At 40.5% G+C, this 21,290-nt stretch overlaps 1 protein-coding gene across 8 annotated transcripts in view; it reads right to left on the reverse strand.

The window, feature by feature from the left end:
* The window catches only part of gria3b (glutamate receptor, ionotropic, AMPA 3b), a 120,911-nt gene that overhangs the window by 15,035 nt on the left and 84,586 nt on the right, over positions 1–21,290 (reverse strand). For all 8 annotated transcript variants that reach the window (XR_013284928.1, XR_013284929.1, XM_077531852.1 and 5 more), the window contains exons 5-12: positions 17,189–17,242; positions 15,840–16,001; positions 14,845–15,012; positions 14,382–14,486; positions 10,174–10,278; positions 7,021–7,227; positions 4,621–4,994; positions 4,193–4,391 (exon numbers count right to left, since the gene is read on the reverse strand). Coding sequence is in view for 6 of the 8 variants with exons in the window: in XM_077531852.1 (XP_077387978.1) it covers positions 4,193–4,391; positions 4,621–4,994; positions 7,021–7,227; positions 10,174–10,278; positions 14,382–14,486; positions 14,845–15,012; positions 15,840–16,001; positions 17,189–17,242 (1,374 nt within the window). In the remaining 2 variants the exon portion in view is untranslated. The remainder of the gene's footprint in view (positions 1–4,192; positions 4,392–4,620; positions 4,995–7,020; positions 7,228–10,173; positions 10,279–14,381; positions 14,487–14,844; positions 15,013–15,839; positions 16,002–17,188; positions 17,243–21,290) is intronic.

The raw sequence follows: 21,290 nt of genomic DNA on the forward strand, positions 1-21,290 counted from the left end.
CTACCTTGTTAAACTCAAATCCTCTTTAAAATCTAATAATGTATTTTCCACAAATATATTCCAATTGCCACGTTGAAATACATAGCTACAAGCCAATCAGCAGCGAGAGCCCACATCTTAAAGCTACTGCTGGCTAATGTCCTCCTAATACACACCTCTGTACTTTATTAAAGTCATAGCTTACATATAGCAAAATGCTTTGAATTTATCCAAGTGTATTTCTGATTTTTTTTACTGCAGGCAGAAAATAAGCTTTGTCCCAAAGCAGATGCGAGCCGAGTATGTCTTCACAATTGTTTTCTTATTTATCCTCTTCATGATTGCATTATTTTGCCAACTTGGGGACACGAGTAACAAGCCGCAAACAGGATTCACTTTTAGGATGATGCGGTAAACTAATTGCTGCCAAAAATGTCTCTCTCAGAGCAGTGGGAGTAATTTTGAAATGAACAGTGATTCATGCAAGTGTTGTGGTACAATAGGAGAGGGGAAAACTTTCTCCATTAAAACACAATAGTGTCTACATTTTTATCCACTTACCAGCCACGTACGTAAAAACAATAAAGTGCTGAGTCTTAACTTTACCAACACGGCTTTGGTCACAAACAACCTTGGGGTTGTTTGACTTAAGTTAGGCTAATGAGTGTACATTATTTTTTAGAGACTAAAACTCTTTATATGAACCACGAGCTCCCTGCCCTGTGTTCACTTTTTGAAATATATCCACGAAGAGATCACTGGTAGTTGTATATTTTTAATATTTTGCTTGCCCAAGATGTCCTAGGAGCCTGAATATAAAATTGGAACAGTTATTTAAGTGCTCAGTCAAAAAAGTAACTGCCCTGTCTGGTCTAAATAACAGTTTCATTGGTTGTTTTCAAGTTACAAAGCATTTTCATGACTCTTCCCTTGGCATGGCGGTCTACTTTCATTCTGGATTCACCCTAATGCCCCTAAAAGTTCTCCCTTCACAATCCTCCCCTCAAAATGTCTACTCTTTCATTCGCATTGTGGCCATGCCACCACTTTCTCTCAATATTCTCGATGGACTACCGTTGTCCGAAGGAATAAAAGTTGAGGCGCTGAAGGATGTACTTGTGCCGTGCTACGTCCCAAACCCCAATTGACACATCTTTGAAGTTTGTCCCTGAAGCGATGCTCTCTGAGGATAAAACTTTGGCAGAAGCTACGCCTATCTCACAGTCGTCTATCATTACTTTTGATAGCTCCCTCTTATATGCAAACAAGCTGTAATCTTTATAGAAGCTCCATCAGTCAATACTCTCCTGAAACACAACGTGACAAGGGCTCAGGGAGTTGTGTTACAAAGCGTGATTGCAGAGCAGCCTCCGGATTTCTGGAATAAATTGTCTCCTCGTCATGGCCAGAAGCAGGTCCGCTCCGCTTAGAAAATCTACTCATTAAACCTTGTGTTGGACCATGCAGAAGCTCTAATGTCTGCGTCACAATAGCTGAGACGTGAAATTGATTTTTATGCTGAGCAAAAATGCGCTGGTAACTGCGCACAAGCTGTTGTTCCATCTTCATCACACCTGCGCATGAGTAAGATGCATGCCGTTTGCCGTTGAGATGTTGATGTAAAATTCTTTGAGGGGCAAACGAGGCTGTGGGCTTATTCACGTTAGCCATTATCTTCTTTTCATGGTCACGCTGTTAAATGAGGTGCATGAAGGGTCTCTGATGGGCTCTTCCTATTTTTTCACATAATTAAGCACTATTACGCCCTATCTTCCATTTTGATGTGCAATTCAAAACACAACGAAACTAAACTTTGCGATAAGCTCATCAAAACGAGAGTTACATTACATGGTTCAGGTGACGCAAGTCTGATTTTTTGCTCCTATTTGGATATGGTTCATATAAGACCGAGGAAAAAAAAAACACAAATGGAATCACACATCCCAGATCGGTATTGGACCATTTCTATTAGATAGATATCTGCCAATTGGACTACAGCATAAAATGGACAGAATGCATACAGTGAATATAAAAAGTCTGCACACCCCTGTTCAAATGCCAAGTTTTTGTGATATCAAAAAAATGAGCCAGACAAATCCTTAAAAAAAATAAATCCACTATTAATGTGACCTATATCCCGTAAAGCTCATCTGAAGAAAAAAATAATAATTTAAAGGGGAAGTAAAAAGCCTGGGAAATGTACTCTTCTGACTGATATCTTTGAGCAGTGATATTCTTCTGATGCTGTGGCTCATGGCTTGTGCTGTAAGATATGACTACAACAATGACAGGAAAAGCCTACTAGAAAAGCTGCACTTTTCGGCGGGTTGATCAGAGGCACTTTAATTGTTGGCAAATGTTCTGTAGTCACGAGGTGTTGTGTATTTGTTGTTTGTCGGAGGCAAACTCGAGTTTCTTGGGAATATTTGAAAGAACGGCATTGTATGTGGGGATAGGTTGTGTCATAAACCACCTCTGTTTGTAGATGGTCTTCCCATTTACATTTTTACAAGAGATGTAGGTAGACCGCTGAGTCTTGACCTCAAGAGTTAGCCCATCTGTATTGTGTCATGCTCCTGCTCAGTGGTTGTTTGGTTTCCCCAATGTATGGGTCTTCAGTTCCTCACAACACTTGCCTGTATATACCAGATTACATTTTTGAGTATGGGGTTTCCAATCTTAAGAGTGTACAGACTTCAGACTCTTGAGGCCATTCAGTCAACTGCTGGGTAGATTATCTACTCTTGTCAGTTTTTATTGTGGTAGTTGGATTTTGGGAGACTATTGCCCTTTGTGAATATTTGTGTGTTTATTTAAGGATCCCCGTTAGTCTCTATCAGTGAGGAGACTATTCTTCCTGGGGTCTATAATATAAATACAAGTTCCCTTCATCTTTTTGTTTCTGTATCTGATATACACTATGTGTGAGCTACCTCAACTTGTTATAAACTGTTTCTGCCAAAGACAGTTGAATTCATAAAAAATTCAAGCACAAGATCTCGTAGACTTGGCATCATATGATTAATTTGAGACACAGAAATTTCCAGCTGGCTGATGCCGTATGGATCTCATTAATGCGGAGTGTATTTTTTTTTTCATGTCAAGCCTCTACAGCTTTAATTAAAAGTCACTCAGAATAGCAGTTCACACATGTCATTTTCTGTTTGAACGCCGGGTTGTAAGTAGGACACCCATTCCACAGAAGCCGGGAAAACCGTCACTTAGCGGCCACTTTTCAGATATTCCAAGAGCCTGCTGTGTCGCCATTGTAAGGTTGGGAACCTAATCTATAATTGGCATCCGTCATCTTTTAGATATAAAAAAAAATGCACCATATATAGGTGCAGCATCTAGGATGAAAGGAGAAGCCATTGGGAAGTGTTCTTTTGAGAGTTACCACATTCACATTCTGTGCATGTTTTTGCAAAGCATGTCTTTGTAAGAAACATCCTTTTCAAAATGTCCTTTTAGTGTTTTACACAAAAGTAAGTTGTCCTTTATGTGAGCAAAATGAATATTTTCTTTTGAGCAGTCAGAAGGCTTTTTCATTATTACCTCTCCTTTCATTAATCCGAATTCAAAAGATATCTGAAGTGATGTTGCTGTCAACAGCAGAAACATGAAAGAAAAAAAAAAACTGCTGCAAGAGACGTTGCTTAGTGATCATGTGGTCTGCTTTTAGAGGTTAATGTAGATTCAGGTTTTTGTTAATTTACAACTTAATTGCCCGTATGGTCCATTTAGCCGATGCACATATTGCCCATCCCATCTGAAGGCTTCTTCAGGCAGCTCAGTTTGACCTACAGAACTCTTCTTCATCAAGTCCAATTTGCCAGTCATGGCCAGCTAACTAATTATATATTTCATGAGCTGATCCCTACGAGTTTGAGTCTGATGTGGGCGCTTGATTAGCCTCCTGCTTTTATCACCTCAGTCTTCGATGTTGTTATCACACTTTCTGCTGACAGCCCCGGTACCTCAAGGTTGCACACTGCAGTAGTGCCGCATAAATTTCACATTTCATGTCAAAAGAGTTCGAGAACAGCTTCTCTGTCAGCATGCCTCCTGTGCAGGTCAAGATTTCTGCACTTGGAAAAGCTGAAAAAGCACTTCATCAATGGCATTTCACACGCAAGTGTTTTTATGATTCAACAAGCCTGATGTGCAACGTAACGATGTGCTTTGTGTGAGAGGTAGCAAAAGAATTACTCACCCTAAAAAACTCTTTTGTGGAACCTGAGTCCAGAGTGCCATATGCTATCTCTGTCTGCTTTGCCAGATCTTCAGCGCTCTCTATAGGAGAGACCATCCTCTCCACTGTCAAGAAGGCAGCCAGGTTGGCTGTGTAGGATGAGATGATGATGAGGGTGAAGAACCACCACACACCACCGACTATACGGCCTGAGAGAGACCTAATAGCAAATTGTCCATGATATAGAAAACAGAAAGAAATTATTTAGCAACACGAGTACTATCATGTCACACACTGTACATTTTAACTGTCCAAGTGATTTTGGTTTAGCGTAAATTAACTGCCACATAAGGACTACAAAAAGTAACGAAGATTCCTGGCATCTGTATACATCCCATAATTACTAAACCTAACCCCCTTTAATTTGATGTTTTGATCCGCTTACCCACCTTGGGGATATGTCACAGCCCTGCTGCATGAAGGCGCCCAAAGAGAACCAGAGAGAATTGAAGATCCCAAAGTCATTGGGAGGATCAGGGGGCATCTGAGGGTCTTTGGTCTCGTCCTGTTCCTCAAGGTTCCACTCATAAGGACTGAACCGACTGACCAGGAACAGAACCACGCTCACCCCAATATAGGCAAACACTATACACATCCAGATCTCATAGGCCAGTGGGTCCAGGAAGGAGAAAACGCCAGGCTTGGACTTTTGAGGCTTCTTTATCATAATGGAGATGCCCAAACTCATAAATGGCTTGGAAAAGTCTATCACTTCCTCTCGAACCAGAGTAATGGTGAGAGGCGCAACAGCTATATCTGCTCTCTGGAAACAGGAACATGCACAGTGACCATTAGTTATGACCTGCATGGAACGTCATGTGTGTACATGTGAATCGCTGCAGCTGAAAACTTGTGAGTAAAGGAGAGAGGTCATTTATATCATTTGTCAAAAAAAAACAACCCAGAAGAACTGACATCTTAAGGCAGGCTGCAAAACATACACTGGAAAACAATGGTCTATGAATTCAAAAGTCCAAAAAATTTCAAAGCTGAATCAACGTCATGTTCATTTGGTAAAAAGAAACCAGAAATTGGACTCTAAGAACAACTTGTGAAAAAAATCTACAGGACCAGACGGGTGTTGGAGTTACAGTTTGTGTCCCGATGCAACTGCCCTTAGCCTTCATTTTATTACTTCTAACTTCCAATAACAGCTCACTAGTGTTTTAGTCTAGTGACATTGGATTGGAATCATGCACATTCTAAGATTTTTTTCGAATGTCACTTAGAATATTTGATCGGCGGTATAATCTTGAAGCTATTTCAAGCTATCCATTAACTCTTGCCACCTGTCGCTAATGCTATCTGCTAAGATGCATGTTAAGGCATAGCTAAGTGCAGCTCAATATTAGAAATCCAACACAGCTAACACATAGCTAATGTTGCTAATGCTTAAACTAAAAATGATTGGTATGGTGACCTAATGAAGAATATAATTTTAAGGATAGTAATTATCATTACTGATATAGATCGGTATATCAGCAATAAATTGAAATTCTTGTTCTTTTTTTAAAAGCAACAGCTTTAGTTAGTTTTTTTCAGTTAGGCCTACAAATAAAAGTGGTAAGTCTTGACATTATCTAAATGCTAAAGTAGCTTTTTTCCGACACAGTTGTCCTTGTGGTGTGCAGAACTGACTTTTGGTTTGGAAATTGACAAAACGCTAGCTTGTGGCAGACTGAAAATGTTTACAAGGTCAACTGCGGAGGAGCACAAATAGCCCCAATAAATACCATTGTTTTCTTTCCCCTGTCAACACACCTTTGTGAAGGGCTATAACCATTTAATCCTTGTGCAGGCGTAAGCAGCCCTCAATCAATGGCCGGGGAAACAAAGCAATAGCAGCCTCAGGCCTAACCTTTAAAAGACAACTAAAATCTAATTAATTTAACGGTTAAAAGGTCAAAATGTACACAACTATTAGTCTCGGCCCACCTGCTGTAAAATTATGGGCTGGTAAAGACTTGACGGTGTTGTGAAAGATCTATTTTACACTCTCTTTTTCCACGGGAGGCGGAGTTTTCCCATTTGAGAGATAATTTGGAGGCCGTCGCACATCAAACCACGCAATCTAGCAGGCTGATGGTTGGGAAATTGAACAGATGAGGAAGCAAAACCCTTTTGCGTTTTGTATTCGGCTCCAATTCAACTTTTACAATGGCTCGCAGACAGGCGTTCAAGGTAGTGTTGGTGTTGCAAGAGCTCGAGCTCCGTCAGACTTGAAACATGGCGTGACCCATTGCTAATGTGCGAGCCTCAACCTTTATAGAGTACAACACATATGGATCTTGTTGTCTCTCACCGCGAGCTGCCATTTAACTGTTGATTTTGTCAGCTGTGAATTTACAATGTGGCATATTCATCATACACATCAAACACTGAACACAATTACACAGTCACTTCAAAGGGACACAATCCTTCTCTCATTGAAGTGATTACACAGCGGTTGCCATATGGAGTCATTGTTTTCATGTACTTACCTTGCTTTCGCCTGCAAGAAAGGGAGATTTTGTAGGCTAAGCAAGACTGAATAATTGCAGTGAACAGCACTGAGAAATGATTTCATTTTCTCCGTCTCAAGATGATCACCAACCCTCCCATGCTTGAGACTGCGGTGGACAAATTCCCTCAAGGCTGAGCACCGCGGACGGCATTACGACTTTGTAGCGGGCAATAGCCGATGAGTTGTTGGTGATAAGCTTAAGACAGAAAAATGAGATCTCCTCTCATGTTGAAGTTCCTTGCAAACTGTCATGTAATCAGTGAAAAACGAGGCTCCCAGTACTCACCCCATAGACCAGTTCACCCACCATCCCGTTCCATGCCTTGGTCTCGGGGTCTCGGGCTCCATACTTCCCATCCATTACTATAGACAGTTTGTACTTAATTCCAACATGTTTGGCAATCTCAGATGCTAAATCGACGCAGTAGCCTTCATATCTGTCATTCCCGTCCAGATGCATATAATTTTTCTTGTACATCACATAAGGAGCTTCCTGTTGGTTCAAACACACACTGGTTTACTCACCACTTGGCACACAATCAGTTAAATACACAGCATTATACAAACATGCACTCAGTTGAGCCTGTGCGCTCACTCTCACGCACAGATTTAACGTACTACATACTAAGACTAGTTGCTATATCCACTTCCATGCAGTCATGCAGAGAGAGGTGATGCATTGCGAATGCACATATATGCTCCGATAACAGCAGCGTGATGGCCTAGACAAGCTGCTATTACCAAGACGTGGAAGCCAGCATATACCAAGCCCAATGCGCCCAACCCAATTTGAACCCAAGGGTGCAACTCTGTGGAATCTTAAGGAGTGAAGGAAGGGGGGACATACTTAAACCGTTTCCACCAACTGATACTGCATTTCATTCTGCCGTTACAAAGGATCACAAAATGTCTGACCTGAACAATCCCACTTTGCAGTATTCTTATGTATGACAGTTGTTGTGGCATGCTTGAAGGAAATTTTCCACTGCACTCTAATTTGTTATGATAGGACGCAGAGGTGTCAAAATTGATCAATTAATCGACAAGTACTTGCTAATAAAATTAGTCAACTTTTTTTTACTAAAAGACTAATCGTTTGGAGCCATTGTTTAACTTAAACAGATAATCCTGGCGCGCCACTCCCCCCAAAGACGATGAATGCCAATCGCCACATGTTGCAGGTCGGTGTGCGCACTCCTTTTTCCCGTCGACGGACGACTAATGTGATTCGATGTATGTCGTTCATCAATATCCCCACTGCCCCATCCCACGTTGACAAATTTTTTTTTCAGCCCAAATTTTTTCCCAAGTTTGTCCGTGACCACCAGGCTGAGCAAGTATTCTGGGGAAAACCCTGTCTGTGGAGTAATTGATTCTAAAAATATTCGATATTGACGGCCCTAGTAGGATATTATGTTATTTACATAGCTAATGCACATTTCGATTTATATGTGACCCCAAGATACACAGCAGACCAAAATGATGGGTATCATTTGGTGGAAAATGGTGCGTTTACACAACATCAGAACAGTTTTTACTTTTGGTTCTTGTTTATGGTGTCCTACACTAAATTCTGTAGAGTCAGTTTGACTCTATTTAGATAGGGACCAAATAGACTCAGTTTTAGAGTAATATTTACACTTGGAAGAGCATAAATAAGATAAAAGTGACTCAAGGTATGAACAAACTCACGACCTTCCCTGAGCCACACAACTCCTGCTTTCTGCTCATATATCGCTCATGTCAGCTGCAGCTGATTCCATGATTGCATGGAATCTTCCTACCTCCAACAGACCAAAAATGATCTTTGGTCTCTTGGAGAAAAGCAAACAGTAGGAGGGGCATAGCTCAGATGAGTCTCCCAAGCTGAAGGTCGTGAGTTCGAACCTTAACCCTTGAGTGAGTTTTATGTATTGTTTTTCATTTTTTCATTTTACTCTTCCAAGTGTAAATCTTAGTTTACTCTAAAACTGAGTCTATTTGGTTCCTATCTAGCTAGAGTCAAAATTTACTTTTATAAAGTCAAATTTACACTACAGAATTTACTGTTAAAAGATCCCTTGCTCACACAGCCTTGATAAAAAAGACTGAAATATCTCAAAAACATTGCAATATTGGCAATGTTGTAAAGAAACTGTTTCTGGTCTTGGCCGTCGCTGCCTTTTGAATCTCTTGTGTCAGCATTTGCGTGAGTTCAACTTTTTACTCTTCAGTGTTAAAACCAATGTTGTGTAAATGGCCCTTAGTGTGAACGGTGGTGGAGTACAGAGAGGCATAAAGGGCTGGGGAGTCATTGGATAGGCCAAGGTCAGCACAGTGGTGGGTGAGGATGGGAGTGGGGATGGCTTTCACAAGTAAATGCTAGTGACAGGAGAGAGATCAGAGTGCCCAATCGTATTTCAACATATTCAAGCTCATTGCACTAGTGCGTACTTATAGGCTGTTCCATTCAAAAAAAAAAAAAAAAAAAAAGAGAGAGAAAATCAATACAAAAGTTAACCAAAATCAAACAAAATAAGCTGTAGCTTTCCAGAAAGGAATAAAAAAAATAAAATAAAAAAAAGCAAAACCACTCCCTGTGTGAAGGAATTAGAGCAGGAGCGTGCTAGGTTTTCATCTCCCTTTCAAAATGCTGGTGCAGCTTATCTTTTCTTTTCCCGAGCACATCATCATTAACAAACAATAGGGCTGCTCAGGAGAGCGGGCATCGTCATTACAGCCGCACGCAATTAGAGTGCAAGTGGGAAAGCGATGGTTTGTTTGTTCAGTGCTGAACACATCCCCTCACCTCGGAATCCGTCAAGCCTTTCCCCCAGTTAACTGCAAGTCTTCCTCCTACTGAGTGGTGTGCTAGATTTTAAATATGTGATTTTCATTTCTATCCATTTTTCTCCAGTTTTTATATGACAGTAATTAATGACTTTATAATTATATAATTACCAAATGGAAGTTCAACACAGAACAAATGGAAGGAGTAATTGAAGGGAAATAATAACAAGGCAAAATACCACAACTTCCTATTATTTAGCTTTTACCAGCTTGGAGAAAAAAAAACACGTCATGATCATCCTCAAGTCATTCCTTCGGCCAGTCGATCCCAAGTGTCATTGAACATTTACTTGATGAGGACAGACAGGTCTACTTACGTATGTAACTGATGGAGTCAACCATTATTATTGATACCATTATTGTGATGTCACTGCTACAACAGGCCACTGAAGTATGGGAAATCAAAATGCTTTGACACCCACACGGATACAGTTGAAACACTCCCCCGTCACGGGCCGACTGTTTCAACATGTAGTGAGTGGATGGAAAGCAACACAAAAAAGATGTGGTTCTACCCGCCCAGGACAGAATGTATCACTCGTTGGCAATCGACACCATGACCTCGAGTGGCAGAATACGTGAAACATTTCAAACTATTTGGAAAGTGTACCATAATAGTAGTGACCACAATCGTTCGGTTTTCCACTGAGGAGTCGTTGGTGACCTGCGGGTCCATTATATTTACAAAGCGTGTGAACTCGTTCCAGTACCCGATCTGTGAAGAGAGAATGCTGGTTAGTGATGCTGCAGTTACAAACGACAACATGGACAACAAACCTGGAGAGTATTCCAACCTGAAAATTAATATAAATGAGAGGTTTTAATTAGGGATGTTCAATACCACTTTTTTTCAGACCAATATCAGTAGGAGCACTCAACTTTTGTGTAGTCACCAATACCAATACGAAGAACCAATACCCCTAATACCCTAATAATTTCCCCCCAATAATCAATGACAGATAATTTTAAATAAAGACCTACATTATATATGTCTATATTGCATTTTGTTTAAAATGACATTCAATTCATGAAAATGTTCTAGTTTGTGATCGTAATCAGTCGCCGCCACTAGTACCCAATACCTGCCTCTGATATCGGTACTCGCCCATCCCTAGTTTTAATGTATCAAAATGGGCAAAAAACCAAGGGAGTGAATACCGTGCAGCCAGTTAGGGCAGGAGTCATTATTACCACATTTATAGATTTGACCTAACCAGTGCAAGGGTTGTTGATGTAAACATGAAAACAACTGCAATATAGAGAAACCACATTTGTGGGCAGATTTTGACATACAGTGATGAGAAATTTACAGTAGCTGTAAATTTCAAAATACAACAGTGGTTCAAAATAAGTGTAAGTGAAAATTAGGGAGGGGTCAGTACTGATACCCGGTATCTATCGGTATCAAGCCGATACCCGGCCTTAATTCAAGGTATCGGTACTCGTGACGGCCTCTTGTGGCCGTTTCACGTCGGAATTCCAATAAATGCTATATTTCAATATATACTGTTAGTCTTTCTTTAAAATAATCTGCCATTGTTTCTGCGGAGGAAATTTTATATATCAAAATTACTAGTGTGTCGGTACTTGGTATTGGTGACTATTCAAGAGTTGAGTACTCGTACTGGTATCAGTTTGAAAAAAATGTGGTATTGAACATCCCGAGTGAAAATAATCATTTGTGATCTCGTATTTTATTAAAACCTTACTTTAAGGTTTTTAAAAACAACTTTATTTTGGAGGTATTATTTGGTAATTGTTTTATATGTGGGTTCTAAAAATGTCAAATGTAAATGTTACACCTAAAAATGCGCTAATGCATAATAATTTAAGTAAATTTGCATTATGAAACCGCAACAAACGTGTTTCCATATGATCTAAATCTATAATCATGAACTTAGTATGGTCCTCGGAGGACTTGAGAAAAATGTCAACGTTGCCTTTGACAGAAAAAGCAGCACCCACGCCGGGTTTAGACCATAATGACCTCAGTGCCGCACACTTTGAAACAATGCATTTCCCACAAGTCTGCATTATAATACTGTAGCATAATGGAAACAAATGAGATGAATGTTAAAATGTGATTGGTGCAGTGATGTGACTAATTATCACATACATAAAAATGCGTCATTAATTTTTCAATTCTTCCACGTTTTTTTTTTAATCCAGTACCGCAGTTGAATGGCTTTTTCAGCAGTAGATGAGAATATGGCAGACAACTGAAATTCCTCCCACTTTCAGCCTCCCAGGTTTTATGTTAAATAATTGATATTCGGGCCTGTGAACTGCATACATGCTTAATAATTGAGCATATAATTCCAGTGGCTCTACGGTCTCTTCTGCGAGGCCAAGCCGCGGTAGTTGCTCTGCATTCTGCCGTACAGATGCTTAACTCACACCAATGTCAAGTGTTTGTTTGCCCATCTGAAATAATGGCTCCTCTGGCTCACGATGAAACGCCTTGCATATGTTGCTGCCAGTGTTCTAACTGTTGCTGGCTCCGATTTTCACATTCGCATCTGGCCTCCATTTTTTTTTTTTTTTTTCTCCCGTCAGATCTTTAAATATTTGGGCCAGGCAGGTGTTAAAAAGAAGGAGAAAAAACATTTCACACGCTGAGTGGAGGCGTTAGAATGCGGCAAAGTTTTGCTGGGGCTGTTGAGAAAGTATTGTAGTCGTTTCCACAAACCGCAAATTGTTTATCCCTTCCTGTCTGTATGCTCGTGAGATGAGAGCCGTGGAATGAGAGTCGTGTCATGGAGCGCTGCTCCAGAGGCAAAGTCCTGATTTCACCCTGAGTGGCTGGGACACATATCAGCCCCATACATCAACTGGTGACAGTCGCAGCTTGCGGGCCTCCTCCTCTCCCTGCCGCTGGGCTGACTTGGCCTCCCACTCCTGACAAACTGCTGCCCAGCTTGTCTTGTGTGCCCTCGCTGCCTCACATTCACCCTGTGACCCCCACCCAACCTCTCGTAGCCCCCCACCGGATCCCCGCTCTCGGCTGCCTTTTTAGCTGTAAGGGTAGCGTGATGCTAATTGAAGTGTGAGTTTTATAGGCCTCAAAGGCCGGCGGTGTAATCATGTGTCATATCGGAGCCGATCACACTCACGAGAAAATCACAGCTGTCTCTTGGAACTGGGTGAGGTTATGAAATAAAGCCAGAGGTCATTATATGTTATCATGTGAATGCACGGCTGGGAATTACCATTTTAAAGGCGAGCCAAAGAAATTCTCAGATCTCTTTTACAGTAATTGGTTATTTGAATGGTAATTACTGCCAGGAGAGGGCCAGAAATCATACCTGCACGATCCCACGACATGGGAATACTCTTTCATCTTTCATGATGGGACATTTTTAGCAGGCTGGTCACAGGCTATGTGTGATTTGTGCGCGTTTTTTTATCGTAATGTAGTAGCTATCCGATAGAGGCAGCCAACAGGAGAATGCTGCAGTACGTATTCCTCCAAGAGCCTTTAGCATTGAATAAATAGAAGGAATGCCATTTTTGAAAATGTCACATAGTCTTCCAGGACAATTGCTGTGAATGTTTTAGCTCTGTTTTAATTACGGGGCAGGCATAATAACCAATTAATTCATTTATTGTGTAGAAATGATCAAAATTGAGTGCAGTATTTGACTGTAACCAGGAGAGGCGTAGCCAATTCACTCTAGTTTGTGGTCCGAAGAACACAACATAACTTTGTTAGTACTGGTGTTCCTCAAGGTTACGTTGTCGAGCCACTTTTGTTCATAATCTAGTAACCTCCTCTTGATAATTGTCATTGTCACTATCACCCGGCTCTCTCTCTGATTGCTTTCAGGAAATCAAATCTTGATGAGCACAGAATTTAACAGAATAAAAATGAAATGTTTTGTATTGGTACAAAATCGTTGACGTTGTTTCTCACTAAGTTTTCCTCATGCAAAGTTAACACATCAGTAACTCTGCATTACTTTCCTTTGTTTTGCATTTTTAGAAATAAGCTGATGTTGGTATTTAATTGAGTGTTTAAAATCTTAAATAAAACAAAAAAAACTTCGTTTCAAGTGGTGTTACTCAAGGTTACGTTGTCGAGCCACTTCTGTTCATAATCTAATAACTTCCTCTTGGCCATATCTGCTGTCAATTCAAAATCCGTTTTCATTGCTAAGTGAATGACACCCAGCTCTACCTAGTCACGAAACCACACTACCACCCGGCTCGCTCTCTGATTGTTTTCAACTTTCTAAACTTTAACATACATTCAAATGAAATGTGTTTTGGTACACAATCCTTGGTGTTGTTCCCTTCAAAGTGAGTTTTCCACCGAATTGCAAGTTGGCAAGCAGGCTAGCAAAGTTAGCACTTTAGTAAATCTGCGTTACTTTCCTTTGTTTTTCTTTTTTTTTGATCTGCAGTTACAAATGACTACATGGACAACAAACCTGGATAGTATTCCAACCTGAAAATTGATTTATATTAGAGGTTTTAATTAGGGATGTTCAATACCACTTTTTTTCAGACCAATATCAGTAGAAGTACTCAACTTTTGTGTAGTCACCAATACTAATACGAAGAACCAATACCCCTAGTACTTTTAAGACATAATTTTTCTCTTTATTCACATCACACACATCCTGTGACCAGCCTGCTAAAAGTGTCCCATCATGAAAGATGAAAGAAAATATTCCTGTTGACCCATAACATCTAGTTAATACTAATATTTTACTGTTTAAATGTTTTGTTTCTTAATTTTCCATAAAAAAATGTATATAATGAGCAGAAAAATAAATCACATCAGCATATTTGGAATGATAAAAGCATTTTTCTTACCTTCCTCGGTCCGCCGATTTTCATCTCATACACATCTATGGTGTAGTTGGTTCGACGGCCATAGTTGTCAAACTGGATGTTGCCAGTCATCCCCTGCACTTGGACCTGTCATGTGAGACACACACACAGATCACTTTTCATATATAGCTGGTATTAGACTTCTCATGTCCTTGGAGCTACTGGAGTGTGCACAGTGTGTTAATCAAATGATGAACTGGATTCATTTTAATAAAAGATGTAGTTTTATGGTAATGAGGGTCTGAATTTGAGTGAGCTCCGCGCAGAGATATCTGGAGGCAGAACGGCTCCGCGCCCGCTCGCTCCCCTTCTCTCTGTCACTTTCCATCTTTATCTCGTTCTCCTTCGCTATCTCCGCGTGGCTTCTTCCAGCCTTTTTCGCCACTCATTCCTTTGCCCCCTCTCACCCGCCATCCTCCTCTTCCTCTCGTTCTTCCTCCCCTACCGTTTTCAGAGCTCTCTCGATATCGATGCCTTGGCTCCAAGGTACAGCGGGATTGGCAAGGCAGTCTCCGGCGCTGCCGCGGCGAGAGACGTCCACGCGTTGGCGCCGCAGGTAGCGGAAGGCCTCTGCTATCACCAGGATGGCATCGTGTGTCAGTGCTGAAGTGTACTGTAATCGAAGAAAAAAAACAAAAAACGGGTGGAAACGCAGCAAGTTTGGATTACTGATTTTGAATTTTGTATTGGTGGGATGCCCACTGGCGAAGGGATTCCTCTTATGTCTTTGCCATTTCGTTTTTTTAAGACGACAGAGGCAGTTAATGGAACTAAAAGGTTGCTGGTTTGACCCCCACTCCCCTTTTATCCTACTGAAGTGTCATCCTAAAGCAAAAGTCCAATTACTCAGTTGCTCATGAAGCTGAATAAGCATCTGGGGATGGAATAAAATAGCTTTGAGTACTCTGAAGCTACACGAGTACTCCATAAATGCATTTATCTCAGCAATCTAATCAGCCAGATTTGATTAGAACTTCTCGTCATGTGGTCAGAATCGCTTTTAAAACTTTTAGTGCATAATTTGCAGGAGGCTGGCGCATCAATACGGGATCTTATTCCCCATGCACGTCCCCTTTAACATAGCCTGACCTTTTCAACAGTGACGGCGTGGGCAACTTGTTTTTTTTTGTTGTCGTTTTTTTTTTGACCACCGCAGTTTGACAAAACTAATTAAATGCCATTCAAAATCCATTTCTTTCTTGCTCATTGTTTAATTAGATGTAAATTGGAGCTGCGATATAACCTTGCCTCACAGTGCTTATCGATATATTGATTGTTGGCGGGGATGCAAAGTAGAGGAAGTAAAGAGAGCGGGAGGAAGACATAATGACAAAGGCAAACAGACGATGAGCGGAAAGACAAAACAGGACAGAGATAACTTCAGAGGGAGCGATCATCTTACTTTGCATGCACAGTGAAAGGCCTTTCCAATCAAAGTACCTTCAGAGGAGCATTCCGGGCTTCTGGGAATTCTCTTTCATCTAGCCGCTCCCAGCGCTGCATAAACTGCTGCACAATGGGGTTCTCAGGGTTGACTATCTGAAACCCTGAAATGTTGGCTCCTCCGGCAAAGACTTTGTCCAAACTCACATTAGAAAATCCCTGAGACGAGAAGAGGGGAAGCAGGGTTAGCAAAAACTTGTTTCTTTTTAATAAGGCTCAAGGCGAAACACTACAAAAATATTAGCGTTATTATGGCAGTGCGCAAGGTGCATTGTACGAAGAAGCTCATGCTGTAGGCAAGGTGAAAGTAACGTGTTTGCTTGCTTTAAACTTTGTTGTGCAACTTGAAGCCAGATAAAACCATTCCCCTAGAATGGACGGTTTTATTGACGGTTTTATTTTGCGTGTGTGCCAAGTGACATATCCAATGAGTCTACTTTTACTGTTTTAATTCGCTGTGACAAAAAAATAAATGTGGCAATATCGCAATATTCAAATTGATACAATATCATTGTCGTCATGTCACAATATTAAAAGCAGCACTTCTATCAAAAAGGTGAAGTTGTATTCCATTTGTGTAGTTCTAGCACCCTCTGGTGGTTACTTAATTAGTGCAGTTTAATTTTAATTGGGAATATTTTGGCCACTGCGGCGGTTATCACTTCCAGAAATCCCCCCCCCCCCAAAAAAAAAATCCTGATTATTGTGTTTTTTATGTATTTTTTTTTCTAGCCTCCCCACAACATCGTGAAAATTATTTTATCGTTTGGATGTCATTACATCCCTAATAATCGGGTGCGTGTTGTGGAAGTCGTATATTTTTAGAGATTCAGTTTCAGGTATTCAGTTCATATCCAGTTTTATCCACATTTGGAAGAGGTCTACTTGTGTCACTTCAATAATTCTAATCCAATTATAATTTAAATCCAGCTGCAGCCATGCCCTGGACTTTCACTTTTTAAGGTGAAGTTGTGTTTTTTCTAAGTGCAGCACTGTAACCACATTCTCAATCTGGAAAAATGTGAGTGGGATCCCTCAAACTTGTGCAAAGTGAACATGTCTCATAGCTGAGTGAGTGGGCTGCCGGTAAAACGCTGTCCTCCACAGGCAATTGAAAATGTTTACTGCTATTTTCTATTGCCTGTTGGGCTATTTATATTGCACATTCACATTTATTAGCACTTGTCCAATATTGTCTTACTGCCATAACGGTACTGATAAAATCAGCGGGTAAAATGTGAACCATTTAATGCAAAAGTTTTGGGTGCGTGCCATTAAGGAACCTCGACGTCTGCGTATAGCAGAAGGCAGGTCCCACGCCCTGCAGCGTCTCAATTACTACTTACAAGATTGGACAGAATGTAGTGGTAGCCACGACTGTTCTTCCCCAGGGCCACAACCTATTGGAGAACAACACGAGGAAAGTCAACCATCCATGTCATAAAAAATTAAGAGTTGTATATTATATAAGCGGCTACATAAATAAAACGTAAATGCGGCAGATTCGTCTAAGCACACGGTCTTCTTCTGAAGTTGAATATGGCCTGTAGAAGAACAAAAAGACAAGAGGCAGAAATTAATTGAGGTGACGCTGATAATGAGAGAGAAGCACGCGGAACATCCTTGACTGCTCCGCTCACTTTGAAGTCACTGTGCAGGAGAAGCTGTTGGACAGAAAGGAGAACTAGAAGGGGGAGAAAATGACATATTTAAAGCAATTTACAGTGAGATGTACTGTGGATGCCGCTCCGCTTTGAACATATCACACCTTTGCAGCATAAAAGCGCGTTTCAACCCACGCAGCCTGTCTGAAAATAGTAAGTGCTGTTCTACGCCTTTCCATCACTCTGCTACCAATCATGCTGCTTTTATGCTACATTTTCCTCCCACTGTTGATTATTTTGTTGATCAGTCTGACACTGACACTTCATGTGGTCCTGATACTATTGCATAACATATATATGCATACCATGTTGGACAACAGCCATATAGGAAGATACGATATTGTGCATGACTTCTACAGTATGAACAGTAGAAAATTGACATCTTTATATTGATTTTATTTTGCCCTATATGGACACTGCAACACAAGTTTAAAGCAACATTAGCATGTTTGCTTTCTTCTTGCTTTGTCAGGACAGATATGGACACTTACAGGAAATGAAAATTACGTTGCAGTTTGTGCATGTGCAGTAGTTTACATCCTTTTGGGTAGACTTTCTATGAGGCCATCATGCTTCCACAGCAAATTCATACAACCATGAATTTATGGACGTGTTGACTGACATAATAAAGGATGATCCCTTTCTAATGAAAACCAGGCTCAAGGTGTATTGTTTTGGTGTTGGTAACTAGCTAAAAAAACTACCGAATTTCCATGAAACTTTGGATGAGGTGGGTAAATTTACATTAGAAGGAAGTATGAATTTGTAAAATCCTTTCTATCTATTCAGAAAATCTTGCATCATTGTCTATGGACCAATAAGTAGCCTCATAACTATGTAACCTAACAAACACATTAAATGCCCAATTCTTTTTAAATAAAATTTCTTTTTTTTTTTTCAGTGTAATCATTCTTCCTGACCCAGATGAAAATAAGTTATTTATTACAGAGGTTACATTCCAGAAGCCCCCTGCAAGAGACACAAATCCACCAAGTAGCTTTACATGAATACCATCACTAAATATGCATATGAGGTGCTGGTGTTATTTTGTCCATTTGGGGTCGCCACCTACTCTGTAGTTTCTGTGACTTTGAATGATTGTCCCTTTTGATAGGCAGGACCAGGTCATCGAATGAGAATAGAGCTGGTCTTATTGGCCCAAGATAGCACTAGCTAACCATTAGCCAGCCTGCGTGTTGTGCTGCTGCTCGTGAATGAATGTGTTCTGTCTTTGTTGGTTCAATAAAGTGAAGTCTATCCTTGACCTCCTTTGGATGGATTATAATTTGTTGTAACTAGCAGTAGTAGGCTAACGTAAATTAGTTAACAGTGTTTCGTTTACCATAGACAGCAATTGCTAAACCAGTAAACACTTTGCACTTTATCTTCTTTAAAAGTAAAATGATCTCAAACTTCTGACATATTTACACATTGTTTGCTCCATGCTCTTGCTTATTGCTATGTGTGTCTTCGGTAAATGTCCGAATAGAATAATGATCACCACAAAATTTTGTGATATAGCGAAAAATCTGTAGTATAAATTTGTACGATTTAAATGTATGCGATAGGGCGAAAACCACAAAAAAGTGGTCATCGAACGACTGTATTGTCTTGACATCTTACGTGGAATTCCATGAACCAAATAGTGTCTTGCTATACAGACAGACAATCCAACACGAATCGGTTTTGTTAACGGTGCACTATTGATTTAGTTTTAGCGAATCAGTAAATCATTTGTATCATGACACCACCTCACCATTTTCCATGACATTATTACTCCTTCACTATGCTGCTTTTGATCTGACCTGTAAGCTCTGGAATACAGCAAACAATTTAGTCGCCACAGTTTTAATGGGGTACCCGTATAAATTTAACAAACCGCTCCTCTCTTTACAACCTGTCCACCCAGGACTTAACGTTTGTTTTTCCCGGAGAGCAGTGCAATTGGGGTGAGCGCATTGTTCACTGTCAAGTCGTTTGGGAGGGTCAGTGTTCTGTGACAACTTCCCCATCGTTATGGCTTTAAACCCGAAGCACCGCAGGATGTCAGAGCCAGGCGGCTATCAGAATCCATCAGTGTGCATCTAATGGCTCTTTTACAATGACGCATCCCCTTCCCACTGTAAATGTTGGCCTCTTTTTTTTTTTTTTTTTTTTTTGCTGGAATCCTGCATTTTATCGTCCTAACCTTGACTTTGGCCGTAAGCCTCGTCACACCTGCCCTGGAGCGGGCCGGCCAAATACCCCGCCCCCCTGCTGGGCTCGCTGTCAGACTCGCAGCGGCGGCACACGACAACCTTGGCATGGAGCACAGCCAGCTTCTCGTCCTGTCAACTTCTTGAATAAAAGACACTGCTCACACTGCCTTGACTGTCGAAAAATTAAAACAGCCACTGCAAGGGAACAATGACGGTGTGTTAATGGAGTCAATGAGAAAATGATTCTCGTCTTTGTGCTTTCATTTGAGTATTGACTTCGTATTATTGTCAAGGGGGAAAGATCAACCTTCATTCCCTGAGAGCACAAGCAATTGTCATCTCCGCCTTAGCAAACCAAATGCAATTTTGCTCCTATTTCCTTTAAAATTGGTGGGGGTTTTTCAAAGGACAAAGCTAATTTAAATCCAGTTTATGCCATCACCATTCTCCCTGAATTGATTCCTGTTGCTTTTAATCTCAAACACATGCAAACAGAAACCTGCTAACCCATTATTCCCTTTCATGGTGACACGGGAGAAGGAAAAGTGTTTAGTGTGTCTGCCCCCTCTATAATACAATTCCTCATTTTCATAGCCTCTTGAAAATTGATCCACCAGGGCTGTCTCGGCCCTAGTTTTTCTTAAAAGCCCGATGACGACAGACAACAACTATGACGACCTTGACTTCACCCTCATGTAGTCTGCCAGACACACGGAGAGCTGGAAATGTAGAGCTACAGCTTCACGTTCTCCTCTAGCTTTGACCTTTCCAATGCAGGCTGTGCTGCAAGACAAGAAGCAGCTCGGATAATGATAGCCTCCGCACTGTTTGTACACATCTCACATTCTTTTCAGGCATATGGACGAGGCCCTTCTGAGATATTAAAGTCTCATAAGGCCTGACAATAATGTGCCAAATTAAGTGCAGATTGTATTTGTAATTAATTACTTTAACACGTATAGCTGCATGCATCACAATGAATTTGAATATTGGAGAAAATACAGTTCCTTTTAATGGTACAATTAAAAAAAATGTTTCACTTTTTGAATTAAACTACATAAGTAAATAACATATTCTATGATATTCAGATGTACTGTATTGGGATGGACCCGTATTTGTATTACAGATTACAGATCAGTGTTCATCTACAACATTATGTGATACAAAACATGAAACAATAGAAGCCTCATATGCTGAAACAATTATCTCTGAGATGATGAAACATAATTTGGTCAATTATAATACATGATTGCTTTCAGTTGGTGATTTTCTTACCATCATTTTAGCACTAATTTGTAAACCTTCCATGTAAGATGAACCATGATTACGTTCGATGTCTGCATTAAGAGGGACGTTATATTTGGTCTTGATATGCCATGGAAAATGTATCCAAGAGATCCAATACAAGAACAATCAAAATATCAAATGATCACTTTTGATTAATATTGTCAGAGAGGTATTCGTTTCACAGTAATTATTACATTTTAACCGTTCGATGGCTTCAAATTTCCATTGTTTCTATTTTTTTTTCCTCAAATGTGGAACATGACAGAATTCCGAATCTTCGAGGTTCCACTTCATCTTTA

This window comes from Festucalex cinctus, chromosome 9 (genome assembly GCF_051991245.1).
Source record: "Festucalex cinctus isolate MCC-2025b chromosome 9, RoL_Fcin_1.0, whole genome shotgun sequence".
Taxonomy (NCBI): Eukaryota; Metazoa; Chordata; class Actinopteri; order Syngnathiformes; family Syngnathidae; genus Festucalex; species Festucalex cinctus.